This window comes from Podarcis filfolensis, assembly GCF_964270895.1.
Source record: "Podarcis filfolensis genome assembly, chromosome: 7".
NCBI lineage: Eukaryota > Metazoa > Chordata > Lepidosauria > Squamata > Lacertidae > Podarcis > Podarcis filfolensis.
In genome coordinates, this window is record NC_139603.1 from 35,447,653 (window position 1) to 35,470,872 (window position 23,220).

General features: G+C 41.3%; 1 protein-coding gene across 13 annotated transcripts in view; it reads right to left on the reverse strand.

Annotated features, from left to right (window-relative positions):
- Positions 1-10,268, reverse strand: part of ATP9B (ATPase phospholipid transporting 9B (putative)) — a 115,063-nt gene extending 104,795 nt beyond the window's left edge. For 5 of the 13 annotated variants that reach the window (XM_083623729.1, XM_083623727.1, XM_083623726.1 and 2 more), the window contains exons 1-2: positions 10,014-10,143; positions 125-298 (exon numbers count right to left, since the gene is read on the reverse strand). Coding sequence is in view for 2 of the 13 variants with exons in the window: in XM_083623719.1 (XP_083479845.1) it covers positions 125-298; positions 10,014-10,108 (269 nt within the window). In the remaining 11 variants the exon portion in view is untranslated. Of the gene's footprint in view, positions 1-124; positions 299-10,013 lie in introns of all 13 variants that reach the window. The other 8 variants (XM_083623730.1, XM_083623723.1, XM_083623722.1 and 5 more) reach the window with 6 other exon arrangements.
- Between the last annotated feature and the right edge of the window lie 12,952 nt (positions 10,269-23,220).

Consider the following 23,220-nt stretch of genomic DNA (forward strand, 5'->3'; position numbering starts at 1 on the left):
CTTTCTAAATTATAATGAGTTTTGCTTTAAAATACTTTCCATGTTAAACATCACCCTGGATTTACTTAAACTACAAGACAGAAATCAAGCTATCACAAAAAAGAAAAGAAAAACAGCAACAAACCTGGTACAAAGGAACTTCCATCCACCGCAGACAAACCATTCCAAACCTCGTTTTCTCTGAAAAATTCTGGCCCTTGGCAAAGTATGGTAATCGCTTTCATCATTTTCAAACCCTTCTTCAGACATCATTAGGGGCATTTCATCCAAATGCGATGACTCGTCTTCTACTTGGTACCTATTGGTTTTGTAAATAAATAGATAAATAAATGAGAACATTGGACTAACTCCAAATAATTGATAACATTCTTTTTAGCTGCTATGTATATATAGCATGCATTCAAAGCATTCTTGATATATAAACAGACAATGGCCTTGTCTGCACACACTAAGCCAAATAATAGGTAAGCATGAATGAGTAAGTGCACTGGTATAGTTAGAAAACTGCAGTCATTTTGATCCTCCCCTGCTCCTGAAGCTAAAGCACACTACCAGGAGCTAATCCATAGTTTGACTGAGAGGACCTGGGAGGTGTCAGAACTGAGTTCCAGATGAAAAAAAGCCCTGGATAAGGCCTTTCTCTTTTTACTGTTGTCAACCTCAGCAGCTCATACCAGTTTTTAGGCTGTCTGTCTTGATATCCCATATAAGCCGTCTGCGTGCATAGACTTCAGTCCAGATTTGATCAACTCCGGACCTAGGCCTGCTAGGAGGAGGTGTCTTTGGGGATGTTCACAACACTGGCCACTGTCTTGCAAACAATATAAGACATTCAAGCAGCCAATGTCCACCATATTTGGAAAAATGCCCTCTGATCATAACTTGATCATGCATTTGGAAGCATGTGTGGAGACCATCTAATCACGAGTTTTTATTACAATAAAGAATGATCTCATGCTTGGAATTCTGCTCTGTGATTGCTGTGTCATTATGAACTGAAGAGAGCAGAACCACTGCCCTCCCTTTCTTTGGCATCATACAAGTGTCAAATCTTATGGGGGGGAAACCACTTGCTGCTGTTGGTACTTCTGGATCTGTGGCATTGAACTCTTGCATTACTTGCCAACCCCAAACTCTTCCTTAACCATGTTTAGTTTGGTCACTCGACCTCAGGTGCTTGCTAAGCTACAAAGTTATGAGGCAAGAGCAGCTGGAAAACAAAACAACCCTGGTCATTGTTTGTTTGATCATTTGTGGACAACCTGTGGTTAGCTGAACAACTATGGCCTAGCATTATATGGGAACCAGGCACATATAAGCAATGGTATATATCTCATGGCATTCCTTTACACTTGTTAGTGTTAAAGTGGCTAATGGACCACATTAATAGGATACTTTTCTCAACATAATTCACACTGAAAAATCATGAAACAATTGCTGTTAAAACAAAGTTCTAAGACTGAGAAATATATGCCTGACTATTCAATCTGGGCGGGAAGGGGAGGGGAGAGAAAATCAAAATCCTCCATTGCACAACTGACAATGAAACAGGGTACACCCATCTTTGTCAAAAATTACGTATTTCTATTCACCAGTAAACTAAAAGCATTTCTTATCATCTCAGGAGTTAAAGAATGAAATTTATTCATACCTCTTATAAAAACATGTTTTCTCAAAAATATTTTAAAATCAAGAACTGTGGTGTTAACTCTACAAGTGTGCCAACTACTAAGATAGCAAATAAGCATAATGTTTAGTAACTTGACTTCAAAATGCAGCCTTTGAACTGGCAAGCAATTTATTCTTCTCCAAAAAGCAATTTTCCTATTGTGTTAGAATTTTTACCATAGTATTTAAAAACAATACAATGATGAATAATGGATTTTTCATAGGGAAAAATCTCGATTTCTTTGTGATCTAATGCCATGTACACTGAATTGTGCTAGTTTACCATGAGTGACAAACCAATTAAGTATAATGCTAGAAACTTTTTATAAAATAAAGCTCTGAAAGCCACATGAATAAATAAGTAAGTATGCATAACACATCACTGGTGTTACTAAATCAGATACAAGACAGGTATGTGGAGAAAAAATGGCTTCCAAAAGAAAAAGAACATTAATATTAAACAAGTTCTAACAAAAAAAGAAACTAGGAGAAAAGAGATTACAATACGTACTTCAAAATTAACTTTTTTATAAATATCTGCTGTGAAAATAATACCATACTCTCTTCAAACTTTGATGGCTTTTCAAAGGAACAGTAACCAAATGAGTTCATTAAGTGCCAATTGCAATTTACTGTCTACTGCTTAAATCATATCTATATTTTAAAAAGTTGTTTTCTTTTATATTATCACTACACAAACTACCTAAACATCAGCAAACCAAAATATGCTTCTGCACATACACTATCATGAAGGAGCTATTGTAACATTCCTACCCCTCTATTTTTCAAGGCGTTCAGAATGACAGTCAAATATAGAAAACCTGAGAAGTCAAGCAAAACTCGAAGTTTCTTCGTGCCTTACTCCTAATGTTTAATTCACGGTGAACTGGCAAATCGTCACAATTTTATCCCATTGCTTCTCAAAATTTCTGGCACTTTATTTCTGAATAATATGCTGCTTTGGAGTCACTACTTCATTCTTATAGTGGAAGCATTCCTCAAGCCCAATCTTCTCCTTGCTTCTTTTAATCTATGAGAAACTTTTATACTAGCTGCAGCAATTCTGGAGAGAATTAGCATTTAAGGTTTCATTCTTAGCCACAAAGAAGTGGGGTGCTGTATCAGAGTTAGGGTTGAACTAAGAAATGATATGATAAGCTTACTGATGACACCAAACTATATAAGAGGGTGGGGGGAATGCAAAGAGTCAAACTGTATGAATGAGCATTAAAATGGCAAAAGCAGTTTACTGTAATTAAGTACAAAGTGATGCACAGTGAGGCAAAAAAACCTATCACATAAGTGTTCTGAGATTTATTTTAAAAAATGAATTGAATTAATTTGCATAGGGTAATTTGAATTGGAAAATGCTGAGTTTGCTTGGAAAACTTTTCTACTGGCCTAGAGGATAATCTAATTTAGAAAGTTTATTTTATTTGCATCTAATAAAAAAGCTAAAAACTATGAAACTGCCAAGCTTTCCTATTATTTATTTGGAACTGACATTGTTACAGTACTAATGAACTTTTGAAATGCAACATTTTATGCAGAAAAATTGAGGATGGATTTTTTTTCACCCCCTATCATTGTGTAACATACACTGAACTGGCAGCAAATGACCAGGGAAAAGATCTTGGGTTGTGGAGGTTTGTGTAACGAAAATGACACATTGTCATTACAGCAGAATTCTGTGCAGTAGTGAAAAAGGAAAATTCCACGGGATTGAGTCAGACTTGCTGTGAACACAACTCATTGCCCATGAAGCAATCTGCTGGAGGAAGAAAGAGAGAGGCAATATTAACCAAGTCCCCCTTCCTCGTGTGCTATTCCAGAGAATCAGAGGAGTATTTGAAAAAGCATGTGTGTGTAAAACTATGCATGCTGTCGAGAAAGTGGACAGAGAGTGATTTTTCTTACAGCCCAATGGCGCTTAATGGTAAATTTAGAAAAGATTTAGGAAAGACAAAAGAAAGCACTTTTTCATGAGGTGCAGTGTTAAATTACAGAATTTGCCAGGACATGGTGTGGTGATGGCCACCAACACAGATGTTTTAAAAGTATATTAGATAAATCAAGGAGAATTAAGCCTATCAACAGCCACTAGTAATAGTAACTACACTGGTACCTTGGGTTACATACGCTTCAGGTTACAGACTCCGCTAACCCAGAAATAGTACCTCGGGTTAAGAACTTTGCTTCAGAATGAGAACAGAAATCGTGCTCCGGTGGTGCGGCGGCAGTGGGAGGCCCCATTAGCTAAAGTGGTGCTTCAGGTTAAGAATAGTTTCAGGTTAAGAACGGACCTCCGGAACAAATTAAGTACTTAACCTGAGGTACCACTGTATATGCTGCCTCCAAGATCAGAAGAAATGCCATTCACTAGGGAACAACAGCGGAAGAGGTCTATTTTGCTGATATCCTATTTCTGGGCTTCTCTTATGCATCCGATTGGCCACTAAGGCGGCAAGGGATAACCATATATCCCCTTCCACATGCAATCACCTTCTAGTCCAGATTGCCTTGACAATTTCTTTGGTTTAATTACAGCAGCCTACTTTGAAATCTTGGCAGATTCCACAAACTTCATGCTGAACAATTCTCTGTATTCATATCTTCTTAAATATCACATGATATACACTGCAAAACTGCACTACAGAAATATTTCCAGAAGTCTATCTTAAAAGATAACTTGTAATTCCAAACCGGGGGAGTTAAATTGTTTTCCAAGTACTTCCCTCTAGGTTTACCAGTTTTAGTAACAAAAACTCCTCTAACTCTTATTTTTGAAATAATAAATGTGCGGTGTTATAATACTACCAAAATTTCAAACTATTTTATATTTAACATAGTCTCAAAGTTCACATATGCAGTACAGGGTGAATATTAAATGCAGTTTTCATGTTTATGGGTTATATATAACACATCTGTAGAAACATAGCAATATTTGGAATTTTATATATCTTTTTAGAGCCATTTAAAATAATGCTTTATTTTTATGGATTATGTGAGCTGATGAATCACATATATAGTGAAGAGCAATTTCTGTAACTAGGATGACAACTTTCCCAGTGAATCTGGAAACGTTTTCAGTAACTACAACTGAAAGACCTGTAACGATACCCATGTTGCACCAAGCTCGCACATTGGTTCACATAAATACATACCTAGGATGGGTCAGAACTTCTTATTCTTACATGGATGAGAACTAAGACTTTTAGTTTGCCAAACTTCTATTGCAATAAATGCCGGAGTTTTCTGTTTTAACAGCAAGCTTGGTATCTACTACGTGACCATTGTTATTGCAAACCTATGTCACACCCCTTGTTTGAACATTCTTAACTGGAATAAAGTGCTATTATTCTGTCTCATAGGACTGGGCAAACAGATTGACTGAAATAGTATAGTGATGTATCTTGTTTTATTACTTTTTTGTGGATAACACTGGGGGAAAACAAGACACTATCTCTGGCTTGATCTTAAAATAAAGATACCATGAGAATTGACTGATATATTAATACAAAGACATTGACAAAACTTAACTATATGAAACTAGAGAATGCTCACTATTTTTGTCCAAGGTTTAAGTACTTTGTTATCAGAGACAGATACAAAAACATAAAGATGTTTTAGAGGTGCGGGAAGATAACAAAAAGGCCAGGCAGTAAACATGAGCATGAGTCACACATATAAGTCCTGAACCTAAATAATAAAAAACCTTATTTGAGAATAGATTAGATAAACTAAGCTTTCAAAGGACAATCTTTAAAATGAGCTTGTGAAAGTAGCATATTTCAAAAGCAAGCTTCTGAAAAGCTATGCTTAAGACAAACAGATATGGTGATCTGAAAAATGAAACAAAACCCTATTTTCTGAACCTCTCTCCCCCATTAAAGAAAACAAAAGAACAGAAACTGTCTGTTCCTGGACTCTAAAAGAACATATAATACAAACTAAGAATCAAGTAGACTATAAAATAGCTTTAAAACTGTATCTTTATTGAATGGGTGAAAAAAACCTATTTTCTTTTACAAAAAAAAAACCTCCAATTTGGACAATGAGAACAACATTTCATACCATACAAACACAAAATGTCAATTAACAGATTTACATTAATTCACCAAATCAAATATTTCACAACTACTTTAAAAATTCAGAATAAAAAAGAAAAAAATAGTCTAAGATTTGCCTGTAACTCATGAGTAGTCTATATACAGAACATGTTTCATGGGGACATGGGGACACATTTTACGGTGCAAAACCTGCTACCCAGATTATCTAGTGTTAACAAGTTTGCCAAAAACAAGATTGTATACATGATCTGATCCAACAATACATTTGAAAATGTATCAAGGATTTACTTACGTAAATAATTATGTATCTAGAATACTAAAGTTCTTATCTCAGAGAGGCAATGTTTACTTAAGCACCATTACCCAGTTTACCACCATTTTCCAATCATGTTCTGGGAAAACTTGGAAGCTTATAATAGCAAACATTATTTCCTACATAGTCACACAGGAATATTGGGTGGTGTTCTGAAGTACAGTGGTACCTCAGGGTAAGTACTTAATTCATTCCGGAGGTCCGTTCGTAACCTGAAACTGTTCTTAACCTGAAGCACCACTTTAGCTAATGGGGCCTCCTGCTGCTGCCGGAGCACAATTTCTGTTCTTATTTCTGAAGCAAAATTCTTAACCCAAGGTACTATTTCTGGGTTAGCGGAGTCTGTAACCTGAAGCGTATGTAACCTGAAGCGTATGTAACCCAAGGCTCCACTGTACAGTCTTTTCATGTGGGGCAATTATGGCCTGGCCAGCACACCATGAAAACAGATTGTGTATCCTATATTCATTGTATCCAGTACACAGGGTATCATGGCAGACCAGTCATGTGAAAAGAGCGCCTTAAACTAACGAAGTCTGAAAACCACAACCCTTGTTTATTCAGGAATTGAATTTAAATACTTCTGTTTTAAATTTTGTATATTTTATATTTGTATCATTGTATGCTGCTTTGAGAGCTAATGATAAAAATTGGGATATCATTTTTTTTAACAAATAAATTATATTTACATCTGCAAAGATATGTAGTGTATATGAATGCATTGTTAGTAAATCAACTTGTATATACAACACGGTAGCCTTTTGGAAGTCCTGTTTACCTTATCTGCTATTATCCTGAAGATGTACTGAAATCCATAACCTACAGACAGGCTCAGTAAGTTTACTCCATCCTCTTCAACCCCATGACTTACATATTTAAGAAAACTAAAAATATGTTACCTTAAATCCCCAATACTAACCTAAGTTGGTAGCTAAATAATTTAGATGTACACACCGAGAACAAATCCAACAACACAATATTTTTAAGGAACATTTTAGATTGTTCTTTGTAAACTGCTTGGAGGGCTTCCGTTGAGTAAGAAGTATATAAATTTAATTAAATAAATAAAATGCTAAACTTAACAAAACCCGTTTGGTCATTTCCTACAGCTACCAAGCTGAAAGTCCTTTAATAAATTATAGTGATATACCTAAACCCCTACGTTATGAGTTGAAGAGTAAGGTGCCAAGTCCTTAGTTAAGGCATTATACCCTTATGCCCTTTCATTAACATATTTACAAGGTGAAATGAAAGTAACTGTGTCTGAGATTACTATATCTGCACCTCCACAAATACCTTGATATCAGCGTCAACAATGTGCAAAGGATTATATACATTCTGACTTCTGCTAACACAACAGAACTTCCCCTCCTACTCCTCTCCCTGAACCCTCTCCACTCATCCTCTCTGCTCTTAATTCTCCACAGCAGGTCTGGGCTTGGTGCTTGGGGTAAGGACCAAGACAAGGTAGTGGAAGTTCCGCTGCATGAGCCTAAGTCATTCTACTTGTACAATGACTTAGTTGGATACAACCCAGTTGGGAGCGTGAGAAGAACAGGACTCTAAAAATACAGCGTGATTTTGTGATAGAGTGCTTAAGACTTACAGCAGAATTCTGTGCATATCTACTAAGTGCTTAGTTTCAGTGCTTTAAATAGGGCTTACTGCCAGGGAAGAATGTAGCCTAAAAGTTCCTTCCCACATTTACAAGGCCTTAAGGAATATTTGCACACCTCTATTTCATAATGAAATGTGATTCACATTACTCCATCATACCTTTTCATAGCCCAGTTATACTCCACACTATTGAAGACTCCTCTCTTGAAGAGGGTCTTGTATCTGAGGTGATGCATGTGAGATACTGTATAGTTTGATGTAGTAAGGAAGATGGATAGTGAATGTAATGTATACACCAACAGCTGTCAAATCATTGCCTTATCATAAATTTCAACTTTATAAATCTGTTCAAGTAACCTATAGGCTATAAAGCTTATACTTTAAAGACAATAAAAGTTAGTCTCTGAAGTACCACCGGGCTCAATCTGTCTTTTCTTGTATTTACAATGTTCCCAAATGTGTTGATTTTAAAAGGAGGAAAACATGTTATCTGTTCCATCTTTTCTATGAGTCCTTAATTTTTCATATGTTTCTCCAAATAAAAGATACCTTTACAAAACCTAAACTTTCTGTGCCTGGAAATCGGATTCCAGAGTGAAATCCCAAGTGCTTATACATATGCACCAGTATTTCCAGTTTCAGTTTGCAGCTTCTTTCTATCAGAGGCTGCCTCCACAAATCCCAAAGTACTGGATAAACTCCAAGCTGTTATTGGAAGGGAGTTCAGACACCTCCTTAGGAGTAGGACCAAACTCCCCATTGCCATGTAGGAAATGGCATACCAGCCTAACTCAAAACCTTTGTAATCAAATGAATTCCTAAGGCATCCGTAATCAGTTGAACCCAACGGCATGAAACAACTATGTTAATGTGGTCACCAGATTCCATTTTTAAATAGAACACAGTAACAAATTTGTTCCTCTACAGCAGGGGTTGTCAACCTGGTCCCTACCTCCCACTAGTGGGCATTTCAGGATTCTAGGTGGGCGGTAGGGGGTTCTATGGCACAAGCTGAATCCTCCTTCCATCGAGCACTGGTGGGCGGTAAGGAAATTTTACCATCAAGAAAGATGCATTAGTGGGTGGTAGGTATAAAAAGGTTGACTACCCCTGCTCTAGAGAAACAATAATGAATTGAACCTAGAGACCTGTTCAGGTGCTCTCCCGACATGTATGAGGGGAGAGTAGGCCTTTGCCCATTAATCATGCCCCTGGCTCACACAGACTCAGAAGAATGCGCAAGAAGGGCACCATGCATGCACACAGGCACCCATGGAATGAAGAACCCATAGGATTCCCAAACACATGGGAATCCTTGCCAGTGCCTTTGCAGTTGTTTCTAAAAATCAAAAGCCTCTAGAGACATCTGCAGCAGCCTGAATGAGAAAGTTCTGCCTTGTGAGGGGACTCTAATTTCCTCCCTAAACATCTTATGCCAGTATTTCCAACATATTGCAAGTCACCTCAAGAGCTTTGGTTAGTAGAGAAGGCCATTAAAATCAACAATCATTTTCCTCCAAGTAGAATCAAGATTCAGTAGCCAACATCTACAGCCCAGTCTAGAAGTTTGGAAAACTGGGGGGATGGATTCCAGTTCTGCCACTGAACTCATCCTGGATAAGAATTAAGTGGTTCTGTTGAAACTCAACATATGTAAACAAACACCAGGAAGGGTAATGCAGACCATCCACCACATATGATTTGCTCCAAGCTTGAGAAGGACTTAGGCAAGAGACCCTTAACCACAGAGGTGTTCTCATCATTGTTCTCAACATTGCCCATTCCTCCAGTTGCCTATGGTAAGAGCCAAGTGTCAGTGGGGCCCTCCCTGCTTCCTAGAAGTGGCACACTGCTCTACCAACCCTTCCTTCTGATCCCAGAGGTCGACCCCCTCAGTGGCAACAAGGACACACTCTGCACATGCTCAGAGTATTCATCCATTATCACTTTCTATGTTCCAGGGAGGAGCTCTAGGGCATTGCCAAAGCAGGGCTCTGGACTTGGAAGCACCGGTCCCAGGGCCGAGACATCACACCACCCCCCTCCAAAATCGGGGCAAAGGGAGCCTGTCAAAGCAGCATCACTGCAGCGCCAACCCCTGAGCACCTTCCCAGAAGGGACAGCCTCCCCCCCCCCACCTCCAGCCTAAGAAAGCTGACAGCCTGACCCCCCACCCAAAGGCCCAGAGAGCCGCAGGCGCCCTGTCCTGTCCGTCGAGTGAGGGCCCCAAACTGCCAGCCAAGTCGGGGGCTGCGCAGGATGGAGCCCATCCCCCACCAGGCACCTCACACACCAGCACCCCTCACGCGCGCCCCCCCCCCCGCCACTTCCCTCCCGGCCAGTACCTGCTGTGCCTCTGCGCGGCGGAGGCGTTGGTGTAATACGCCGCCCTTCGCTGGGTGCTGCGCGGCACCGGGTGCAGAGGGATTTGGTCCGCCATCTTTCTCCGCCCACCCCCTTCCCTTCCCCTCCCCCCGCCCGCCGGCTGGCCGCTTCCCCTACTCCCCTCCCTCCCTCTGCCCCGGATTTCCCCCTCCCTCAGCTTAACGGACGGGCGGCGCCGTCACCGCCGACGCCAGCTGACGTCACGCGGCCCGCGCGCAGTGCGTCGGTGACGTAAGCGGGCGGGAAGCGAAGGCTTAGTTTTTCAAGAGAGCAAGCGAAAGAGGAAGCGAGGGGCGTGAGGGAAGCCGAGCCAGGCAGAGCGCCGCGTCCAATCAGCTTCCGAGAAGCGCTCGCGCTCCTCCCCCAGCTAGAAGAGAGCGCGCCGGATGGGCGAAGCGCGAAGGGGCTGAAGCGGAGCGGGGAAGGGAAAGCGAAAGCCCAGCGGGGTCGTGGCGGCGAAAGGCAGGCGCGGACCCGCGTCTCCGGCGTCTGTGTGGAGCCGCAGAGATCGCAGGATTCAAGCCCGGATGCCTCTTCCCGCTGAGCGCTGCTGCATTGAGCGTTGGAGAGCTGGAGGGAGGAGAAGATGGCAGCTTCTCGCCGTTTCCTTGCGGGAGTTCCTTCCCGAGAAACATGGGTAGAATCGGGCTGCACGAAATCTCCCTTGGTGGCGACGTTGACGATAGTAGAGCGGCTCACGGCACGCCGCTGTGTTTGGTCGGCATCGCCATCCCTGCATGCAGAGACGGTCGGTTCCGTTTCCTCATTGGCTCGGAAAGTCCCAACGGCAAGAAGTTCAATTTCCAGAACTCCAAAGTCAAGCTAACTCCAAAATAAATGTTGCAATACCCCAACTTACTCCCCGCGCCTTTGATTGCTGCAATAAAGTTACCTACTCAGTTAAGATTACGAGTTGCCGATCGATCTCGCATGGTACAATGATACGTAGGCACACTAGGTAAGGTACTACAGTGGTACCTCGGGTTAAGTACTTAATTTGTTCCGGAGGTCCGTGAGGTCCGTACTTAACCTGAAATGTTCTTAACCTGAAGCACCACTTTAGGTAATGGGGCCTCCTGCTGCCGCCGGAGCACAATTTCTGTTCTCATTCTGAAGCAAAATTCTTAACCCGAGGTACTATTTCTGGGTTAGCGGAGTCTGTAACCTGAAGCGTGTGTAACCTGAAGCGTATGTAACCCAAGGTACCACTGTATAAAGGTAAAGGGACCCCTGACCATTAGGTCCAGTCATGACCGACTGGGGTTGCGGTGCTCATCTTGCTTTATTGGCCGAGGGAGCCGGCGTACAGCTTCCGGGTCGTGTGGCCAGCATGACTAAGCCGCTTCTGGCAAACCAGAGCAGCGCACGGAAACGCCATTTACCTTCCCGCAGGAGCTTTCGAACTGCTAGGTTGGCAGGAGCAGGGACCGAGCAACGGGAGCTCACCCCGTCCCAGGGATTCGAACCGCCGACCTTCTGATTGGCAAGTCCTAGGCTCTGTGGTTTAACCCACAGCGCCACACACTAACAATAGCCAAAGTACTTTTTAAGTAGCTCCGGTTGCCCCAAACAAAAGATGCTTTCATAGGACTTTAGAAGGGACCATGAGGGCCATCTAGTCCAACCCCCTGCTTTTCAGGAATCTTTTGCCCAGCATGGGATCCAAACTCACTGAGATTAAGAGTCACATGTGCTACCAACGGAGCTACCCCAGCTTTGGGTTGGCACAAGTCACACACCCAACCTAATGAAAGAGTGCCAATGCATTCCCCCACCAGCCCAGAACTTCCTGGGAGCACATATGAACATAACGGGATCCCGCTGGATCAGGTAATGGCCCATCTTGCTCAGCATTTTGTTCTCGCAGTACCCACTCAGATGCCTGTGGGAAACCTGCAAACAAACTGAGCACAAGAGTACTCCTTCAGTTTCCTCAAAGGTTATATTTGCCTTGGGCTTCTTTGCTCTCAGATACTTCAGTTGTCTCGTTTCAACAGTTTTACATTGTCACTGAGTAGCCTATAAGCTGTGAGAAAAGGAAAAATCAGGCTGTGTTTTAAGAGGGTGATGCTGGTAAGACACTTCTGATATATGGCTAAACTACATATTCAATTAGTGGTGTTTAAATAGGGCAAGGCATGTCTCTTTTGTAACAAAAAGCCACAGGACACTGCAATAAAGATGGGGATTATAACGTGGGAGAACAGATTTAATCCTTTCCTCTTTGTGAATAAAATCCTGTTTATTTGAATTAAGTCTTAATAGATATTGTGTCATGTATTCTGACCTTTGCATAGTAATGTATACTGTAATGTATTTTATGTGGGAAGTTTTCTCTCTGATCCAGTAGGTTAGTTTAATTGTCAGAAAGGGCTTTAACTAACAGCTGTGAGGAAGGGTTAGTGCTTCTCAGTATGCAAAAGAAGGATATAAAATACACGTGTTTTGATTGGTGGGTGCAGGTTTAGCATTTGGGGTGGACAGCGTGATTGACTGGCAGTGGACTAGAAGGGCCAGAAGAAGCCTATATAAAAGTGGGTGCTGGGCATCAGAGGAGTTAGTTGGAGTTGAGGTTTGAGTAAGTTGGAGTTGTTGGTGCTTGGTGGTGGTACAGCTAGCCAGAAAAAGAAGACAGCAGAGGAAGATGGTTTAGGGATAAGAAGGAAGACCTGAGAGGCAGGTGGAATAGCTTGCTCAGAGTGGGGCAGTCTGATGGGCGCAGTACAGATAATAAAGTTGTTGTTGTTGCCGAATCACTTGGCTTAGGCTGAAGAGACAAGGGAAGGACCTGTCTGCTATACTGAAAGGAGAAGGGAGAAGCAGCTTGGAACATTTGTCTCTGGTGACCAGTAAGAATACCAGAGGTAAAATTTACAGGGTATTTTCCTCCAAGACAAGTCTGTATTTCAATATCCAGTTTCTTTACATTAATCAAAAGTCATCACATGGTGGTAGAATGGAGTGTACAACTTTAGAGGGAGTTTTTACTTTTCAATGTTACATTTTAAAAAAAAACTTTGTAACATATAGCAAATATAGCTCAATGTTTGTAAAAAGGGAAACATTTAAATAGAAAGCTCTCCTCCTTTGCAGCACAATGTTCTACTACCCAGTTTTGTTTGTCATATATGTAGCAGGCCACAATGTCCCTGTTAAAATACTACCATGAAATTTCCAGTTTATTGATAAACTTCTGCTGCTGTGATGTTTCTTTTTCCTGCTAGGCTGCTTTTATTTCATGTGTGCTACTATGCGCTACATCTTGGCTCACTCGCTGCTCACACTCTGAGGCATGCAGACCCACTTTTAATACCAGTGGTATGAGCAGCCCCAAGCAATGAGACATTTGAGGGGCAATGCAATTGATTTAAACTTAGCTGGGAAGTAAGTCCCATCAAGCTCAGTTCTTAGCACAACCTTCTCAGAAAGAAGAGTCACAGAGTTCAATAGGGCCAAAGAACACTGTCTGCTCACATCCATACATGTGTACCCAACAGTATTGGTTTCCTTTAGGTTGCAGAATACCTTATTTATTTATGTGTATTATTTATATGCTATAGCAAAACAACAAGAAAGGTATAACAGCAGAAAAACAGTCAGAGCTAAGACAAAATAAAAGACATGGGAAAGGACACAATTACAACAAAGTAGACACCAGGTGATCCTCTTTTGGGGTATCTGCCAGCCAGGGTGCCACCACTGTAAAGTTTCTCCTGCTGCCACCAAAAGTCTTACAGAGAACATCTCCAGAGAACATCTCAAGATCCAGTTAAGTATATGTGGAAAGCATCGATTATTCAGGTAGTCTGGTCCCCAAACCATGAAGGGTCACAAAACAGGAGCTCCACCCTATCCCTAAGAGAGAATTCACAGATGAAGGGAGAGGAGCAGCAGTTTTTGCCCCTTACAGTAGGGTTGCCATATTTCAAGAAGTAAAAATCCAGACACCAGCAAAGTTACAAGCTTCAGTTAATCCCTCCACTACCACCCCAGACGTCACTTCCACCTTTGAAGTCCAAGTAATGTCTGGGAAATCCAAAAAGATGACCCAAGTCTCTTATCTCTGATATTTTCACTGCAATGTAGCAAGATACTTCCACGCCACCATATTACACATATTAATATAGCATTTCAAGGCGAGTCACTTAGCCAGCCCCCACCCTTGCTTTATGCTCCCTCTCTATTCTCAAAGTCTCAAAGCAGAAGTGTAACTTGTACACTTGCGAAAGACTCATTTTAGACACCTTCCAATTAATATTTTCTACGTTTCAATTATGACTGCCTTATCAAGTCCACTCGGAAGAGAAGGCACAACAATTATTTATAATAACTTTGCTAGCTATAATTTCCGCTTCTCTCTGAAAGCGCCAATGGATGTTTCTAGACGCTGCATGTTAAACAGAAGTGCTTGCACTTGACCTTGCACTCCATCCACTCTCTCTGCACAGCGGTAGCCCTTTCTTCCCTTGAAAGACAGGTGCAATTTGTAGTCACACAAATTATACAGTCCTTGCTATTAACATTCTTTTATCTAGTAAATTACTTACATTGATTACCCCGAAGAAGAGTCTATGAAATGTTGCTAGTGCATGTCTATGATTTGGCTGTAATATATAATTCTTAAATTAAGACAAGGCTGAAAAGAAATGACATCTTGTGGTAGCAGATGCTAAATTCAGATCTTGGTCACATGCAGTCATTAAACACCCTGTGTTACTCTGCACAAGAATATGTGCGCTTGGCCCTGGTGTCCTGGCTAAATTCCAATTCAGGTAATTACTCTGTCTACCTAATCTCCCCTGTAGTTCCAATTGGATAAGTTATGGTGTTTTCTTTTTGCCCTCATGCTTCAGATTGTTTAGCTGGTGTTCGAAGGTGCTGGTGAGTTGTATGTTTGTGTTCCACAACAGAATCCACTGCTCTTCATCGGCGCAGTATCAATGGCGCCCTTGAGTTGATTAAAAATGTGCTGTTCCCTTAATAGTGTTAAATGTACTGCCTCTCAACTACAGCCTGAGGTAGCTAAGTTGGAAAGGGCAGGCTGATGGCCTAAACCCTTCTCTGTCCCTCCGCCGCACATTCTCATCAGCTCACCCCTCAACATCGGCTCCAATCCCGGAACCAGTTTAGAAAATGCACAAAAAGAACCCCCAAAATTCTGAAGACACACTTTCATTTCTGGCAAATCCAGGCCAACAACCCTACTCTTCTCATAACTACTATCCCCTAGATTAGAATGGAGTCATCTTCGCCAGAGTTAAACTGGCAGTAAGAGGCAGTTTGTCCTTAACTAGAAATCATTCTTACTCAGTGCTATTTTTCTAGAAAAAGGGGCGCTGGAACTCGCTGTGAATGCCTCATTCTCTTGGAATGACAATGGCGCCCACCTGAGAGGAGCTGGAACTGAGTTCCAGTGAGTTCCGACTGAAAAAAAAGCCCTGTTCTTACTTAATGTAAGCGTTATAACAGTATGGAAGTGTTGGGGGTGGGGAGACGTGTGGCAACCAATTTGGGAAGGAATAATCTACCCTTCTTGATTTTGAAAAGCAGCAACACATCTCTGGCTTTAGCTAAAGAGCTGGCTCAGACTGTCGTGCAGTGACTGTAACTAGCACTTTAGGTTTTATAATCCCGTGTACTAGTTAAAATGTTATTTATAATGCCTATTCTCAGTGCTATTTTTCCGGGGGGGGGGGGAAGGTGCCGGAACTCACCTTGCTCTCTTAGAATGGTAATGGCGCCCACCTGAGAGCTGTGGGAACTGAGTCCTTGTGAGTTGTGGCTGAAAAAACGCCCTGCCTCTCCTCTTCACAACCTGCCCATGCTCTTAGGTTATCTGCCAATGTCCTCCCTTCCCTGTGTCCCTTTCCAGCCCAAAGTGAAGGTGGTAGCAATTAAAGGAGGATATTTTGTACCACCCTGACTATGATTACATGTGAGGATAGCCTCCAGGAGTCAACACTGCTTTCTATTCAACACAAACAACCCTTTTTATTCAGCTTAGCCTGTACTCAGTGTAGTGCTAAGTAAGGAGTTCTGCTTGTGCAGATCACGCACCCCCCCCATGTACCACTAAATCTGTTCTCCCCAATCCTCTGGAGCAGATTTGGGCAGGATACGGGATGTGCAGGTGGAGGGATGAGAGGGACACAAGCCCCATTTGACAAGCATAAATGTTTGCACCGATGGAACTTTGTAAACCACACTGGGCTCAAATTTGATAAAGCTAATAATAATAATAATAATAATAATAATAATAATCAGAGACAGGCAGAACAGTAGATAGCTGTCCAGTGACTTTTGTCTATGGGCAGGAAAAAGTCCCAAAGGATTAATTGTCCCACTACAGTGGTACCTTGGGTTACATACACTTCAGGTTACAGACTCCGCTAACCCAGCAATAGTACCTCGGGTTAAGAACTTTCCTTCAGGATGAGAACAGAAATCGTGCGGCGGTGGCGCAGCAGCAGCAGCAGGAGGCCCCATTAGCTAAAGTAGTGCTTCAGGTTAAGAACAGTTTCAGGTTAAGAACGGACCTCCGGAACGAATTAAGTACTTAACCCGAGGTACCACTGTACTTTTCCAGCTCTTGTATTCACCATGAACAAATAATAATTCTATTTCCCAAATTTTAGTTCAAGCTGTCTTACCCATGGGCCGTTCAGGTGCTTTTTTTTAGGGGGGGACGACGACTTAGAACCCAACCTGAGAACTTGCAGTTCTGAAGAATATAGTAAGTGAAATCTCAAATCAAGCTAGTTGGACCACAGCAGCCCATTCTGCTGTAGTAAATGTTGTGGCAACGAGTATCAAAAACACCAAAATGAAGCAAATACGTAGGAAGTGAAACCTATTAACCTTTGGGCGTGGATTCAGCTGCAATGTCTGCAGCACAATCTATACTTTCCATCTTGGGTTTATGTAGTCATCAACAGAACTACAATAGGAGCTGAACTGATATCTTTCAGCATCGACGGCTTAGTCTATCGTTTAATAATGGATGCTTTGTGCAGTTCTTAGATGAAAGATCTTGTTTTATCTAGATAATAGGAATGTAAGCCTTTGTCCCTCTGAACTGAAATGTGTGTGTGTTTAAGGGAAAGGGATGTCATCTGAGATCAAAGAAATCTTAATTGTGTAAGCTGAAATTGATTACTCGGTTAGATCTGCATAAGTTGGCCTATAATAAATATTACACCAAAGGAGGGGATTTTTAAATTTTTTATTGGTGTGGTTGCTTTTAGATCATGCAGCAGACACCTGCTTAGGAGAGGGCTTCGCCCAGTTTTATGGGGAAATGGCCTCTTCTAAGGTGAAACACATTCTTTAAAAACAACAGCAACAATCTGCTATCCAATTAATTTTTAATAATAATAAAAAAATTAAGCAATGAGCTGCTGAGCCAATACACTTGCAGTCTCTGTGTTTTTCCTTCTTTGCTTACTTTATTATTGCATTTATATCCCTCATTTTCTCTAAGCAGCTCAAAGTGGCATACATGGTTCTTCTCCCCATTTTATCCTCACAACAACTATGTCTGGTAGATTGATTGGCTGGTAATATCCATGGGGAAATGGCATGTCCATGTAAGGTACGTGGTATCGTCCGAAGCTACAGGACTCCTATTCTGACTCTAGAAGCCACATATTATTACTTTTTTTTTAATAATAATGAGACTTTTACAAATCATGACAATATCTAGAACGGCTTATTTCCATCCATACATTTGTCCTTCTGCATTCTTTAATTTATTAAGTAATCCTATTTTAGCGAAGTGTTATGAAAACGTTTCAAGTTATTCTCTTTGCGTGGATCTTTGACTCTCTCTGAGCAATATTTTCTGTTGGATATAATGCATTCTTCATTCAGCATTTGCTATTTGTGATATATACGGTATATCCTATTGTGAATATTTTGAAGGTTTGCTTTACGATTTGGTAATAATAGTTGCATGAATAAACGCATTAACAAATTTTCATTCCTGTCATAACACAAATGTTTCCACTAGCTTTCGTTATTTTTAATACTCAAAGTCTCTGTATGCAGTCTTTGAAATATTTCATGAGACTAGACATAATGTTTACTTATTCCAGATGTTGTCTGTTCCTCATGTATGGGTGGGATAAAAAATTACATTCTTAGATTATTATCCTATTGTGGCTGTGTCACATGGAATGTTTCTGCTTCACTGTGTACTGGGTTATCCATACCCATCACACTTTCCAAATTTAGAAAATGCTAGTTTTCATTGCTATTATCACCAGTTATTAGTGAGCTTTGCTGTTTTCCAAAGCGCATTTAGATCACATGACTTCCCTCAAAGAATCCTGGGAACTGTAGTTCCTCCCTCACAATTACATCCCCCATCATCCTTAATACTCTACAGTTCCCAGGATTCCTTGGAAAAGTCAGGTGCTTTAAAGGTTTGTTGGAGCTGCTTTAAAATGTCTGGCACACATATGCTGTATGAATTTCACAGAAAACTAGCGTCCCTCAAGCGTAAAAGTTCATTCTTCTGAACAATGGGATATACTGGGCATGTATACTTGTGATCCTGCATTATTTGTACATGTATTTCTCTAGATTGGAATATTTCCATTTGGCAGGGCAGAGGGGGATTAATATGAGAAATGACCCTCAATATACAGTACTTACAGCCTGGTCCAAATCAGGGGGTTTTTTTGGGGGGGGGGAGAAATCCCAGAAAACTCAGTGGAATTTTCTTCTGCAAATACATGTTTAGGATTAGGTTATAAGGCTGTGATTCTAATAGCACAATCCTATGCATGATCAGAAATAAGTTCCACGTCCTTTGATGGGGCTTATTACCAGGAAAGGGAGCATGCTATCCTGTGCCGACTTACTAAGGAGTGAATTTCATATAACACAGTGAAGCCTACCTCTGAAGAAATATGCATAGGATTGTGCTACATATTACTTATCTGGAGGGCAGCTTCTCTCTTCAGCTGGGCTTGCTTCCTTGTAAATATATATTTGCCAGCTGTGGCCCCACCTAATGAAGGCAGACCTGGCTTCCACTGCTTGTTACGTTCAGTTTGGATGCAGCAGCGCCCTCTATGTTGGTTGTGTTTAAGGCAGTTCAAAAACACCAGTGAATTCCAAATGCCTCCACCAGGATGCTGGTAGAAGCAGAAGAATTGACTGGATCATATTGCAGCCTGCTTCGTACACCATTTACACGGCTTGCCAATTTATTTCCAGAATCAACTTAAGGTTGCTAGGCTGTCGTCGTTTGCCTTTAATGCCCTAAGCGGCCTGGGCCCCCATTATCGGAAGCAGGTATGAGAAATATGTGGTCCTCGGGATATTGCTGCTGCTATTATTTATTTACTGTTTTTTTTTATTTTAAAAAAGCTATTCTTCAGAAAGTGCGCAGATCCATGCTCATCAAACAAAATCCAGCACATAGAGCTCGAAGCATATATATATATATACACTAAAGAGTTATGAACAAATCATTAAAAACTAAAGCCCATATATTGCCAATGAGGAATACACCTCCCATTTGTCAGCCTAGCCAAATAAAAATGTTATCAAATGGCCTCTGAAACCCAACAATATGGGAAACAGGCATACCACTAAGGGGATAGTGTTCAACAGTAAGGGGCCCACCACTGAGAAGGTAAGTCCCTCAGTCTAAACATCCCCTCATGCAGAATTATGGCAGGGACTGTGAGCAAACCCTGCCCCTGCCCCCGCCAAATCTTGAGGACTGAATTAACTAGTATTGGAAGGGGATTTTGACCCTGAACCGTTTAGGAATTTGTAAACCATAATGCCTTAAGTCAAATCCAGTAGCACACATGCAGCCAGTGCAGAGGATTTAGGATAGCTGTTCCACGATCCTGTCTTTCTTGTCCCAGTTAATAACATGGCAGCTACATTCTGCACTGGCTATAGATTCTGGACCATTTTCAAATTCAGCCCCAAGTAAAGTGCATTGCACTAATCCAAAGATGAGGTCTCTACAGCATGGGCCACTGATGGCGGATAACCCTGGTCCAGAATGATAATAGCTGGGCTGTAGATGGAATTAGGCATTCCTTGCCACCAGCCACTTGCCTGCTCTATTCTAGCCAATCGTATGTAACAGGATGTCCAATTTGCCAGACCATCCACAGTACTTCCATCTTATCAGGATTCATCGAGGCTATCACCAGCTATGCTGGCCAATGGTCAGGGATGATGGGAATTGTAGTCTAACAACACCTGGCGGGTTCCACAGGTTCTCCATCCCTAAGCCAAAGGATCACCAGCCTACCTGACATTTAAAAGAATCATTTCAGCCTCTGATCTCCCTTTAAATCAGACTTATTTGGTAAGTACCAGTGACAGGGCCTTTTCCACAGTGGAATCTGTATTACAGAATTCTCCTGCTCTCGGGAAGCAAGACAGACCACCTCTCTTTGCATTTCAGCATGCTTTGAAAGAGGAACTGCTATTTTGGATGGTATTTTCGGTGTAAGCAGTCTTGTAAAAAGACTTTCTAAAAAGTGGAGTATTAATCGATAAAATGCAATTTTGGAAATACGATAGCATCTGTATGCCAGGCTATTAAAGGGGACAATGTTTTCCAAAAGCAGATGATCAGCAACGGAATTTCCTCTACCACCCACCATGGCAAGGTATTTCTTTATGACATGTTCAGCACAGTCTCATTTTGTCTGCTGATATTTTAAAGCCTGAAAGGAACAGAAACTAACCTCCATGCATTTTGCTCAAATGACTATGGCAAGAGATAGCTATCGTTCTATAACTGGCATCTGAATTGGAAACTATTGCAGTAGGTACAGTGCTCCTGTCAGTATAAACAGTCATCGTGCCACGGAGGATGTGCAAACATTAAGTTCATCAGGAGTTAAAAAAAACAAAAACTGTCCATATGCCTACCGCTGGGTATCCAAAGTCTGGCTGAGCAGAGAGCGGCAGAATGAGAGGGAAAAAACACAACCCAATAACTTGAAATATCTGTTTCACAGTCATGAACATCTGTCTCCTCTTCAAAAGTAACATAGGGTAATCTGGATATATATTCCCAGAGTGGAGTTTGGGTAATTCAGATTAGAAGTAATTCTTGATGTTTTAAGGAGCCTCTTTTATTACAAAAAAAATAATTACACAACCCACCAGCACAGTACACACAAAAGCAGAAGTTGAAGTTTATTTAGCAAGAAACCTCCTGGCAGATGCTACAACAACTGGGGCAGCTAAATTGTCTTGAATCAATAACTTCCTACCAGATTGGGGGGTGGAGGGAGATGGGGGGGGAGAGACCCACCATCCTTTTCCATCTTAAGTCTTCAGTACATTTAGATAGACAGTTCCATATTTGCCTTGGAAATCCCAGGTGTATTCCGTGTAACTTTAAACATGTTTTTCCATCCACGCTTTGATTATTTCCTTATATAGTCTTATAAGGAACCTCAGGTAGATTCATATTTGTCTTTGACTTGGCCTTCATTTCCTGTAATGGGTATCCCTGCTAACATAGTGACACCCTAGCTGTCCAAGCAATTTAGCAAGGCATCTTTCAGGTAAGAATATACAGGTGCCTGCCACTTACATTTAGCTAATTGGTATGGCAACTGTTGTATGTGCATAAAGACAGCATATTTTCAAATATGCTTTTTCTTCCAATTTGTGGGAGAAAGCAGTTCAGTTAGAGGAGGGTCTTCCACTCCCAAGTTCTGTATATGCTCCATGTATGTGTTCATTTTTCTAAAAGTGTCTGAAGACATCCAAACTTCCTCCTTTCATTTAAGCTTTCATTTTGGTTTCATTTCAAAGAAACCTAATCTCTACTTTGGATTCCTTTGCATATGGACATTTCCATAACAGTTGAAAGTGTGCATTTTACTGGGTGTGATACAGACCTTAATGTGAACTGATGCTCATCAGACCTGCTTACTTCAGCACTATAGATATGAATGAGCTAAGATTTCCTTTAAATTCTGTGTTTCGTCTAAAAGCTAATGTCGCAGGACTGTGGTTCTGAAACCTGGCTCTCCCTAGGGATCCAGCTGAAAATTGCTGAGGATATTTAATGCAATGGATTTGCCATCTCGTTTCAACCACAAATCCACAGGCATGCTGCAGACTACCTGAATGAACCTTGCAGGCTACTAGTGGTCTGTGGCCACAGTTTGGGAACCCCCGTTATATAACATACCTCGATACTGCAATCATCATCTGAGACGCTCTCATGAGCGCCCTCTGTGAGAAACCTGGAGGGTGGCAACATAATAACAGGCCTTTTCTGTGGTGGCTCCCCATTTGTGGAATGCTCTCCCTAGGGAGGCTCACCTAGTGCCTTCATTGCATATCTTTAGATGACAGGTGAAACTGTTTATCCATAAGCAGGCCTTAGACTGACTGAATATTCTATGGCCTTCTAAATGGGATGGGAGGTCAGTTATTGGTTTGGTTTGCTTTTCTTTTGTTATGTATGTACGCATTTTGTATTTTTATGTTGTGAACCACCCTGTTATTTTCGGAGGAAGGGTGGTATACAAATTTAATAAATAATAATAATAAAAAGGGCATACCAGTGCTGTTGAATCATGTCCTCCTTAATGCTGTAAAATCGTGGCTTGAAATCTATTGAGCCATTTTAATTGATTATCTTCCAGGCTCGTTTAAAGTATTCCACCACATGTCTGAATGGGACAAGGTGTATTTTAAGTTCTGTGTTGTACTGAATCTGAGAGCAGCAGTTACAGAGCATCCTGACACGCCACTGATACTGTGTTGCATTTCTAGTGCTATAATATAAGAAATCAAAATCCATGTATGCTGCAATGCATTGATCATACAGTTGTTTAAGAGCAAGCAGGCCCAGGACTGCAGCCACTGAATGGGAATGCAAAGGGCATGTTGTCAACAGATGGTACAAGTCTTATAAATGGCAAGTAATCTGCATCCATTTTGTTGACAATACGTTTTGGAATCATGACTTGAGATCCCTTGTTTCTCATCATCAAATATGCTGAACAACCATAAATCCATTTAATTAATTCATAAATCCGCAGGACCCATCAAGTTACAGGTTTCCTGAAAGTGTCTGAAGTCTGGTATCTAAAAGTCAGCCTGTGCCCAAAGTCACCTTCTTACATGTGCCTTGATCTTTTATATTGCAGAAAGACAAAT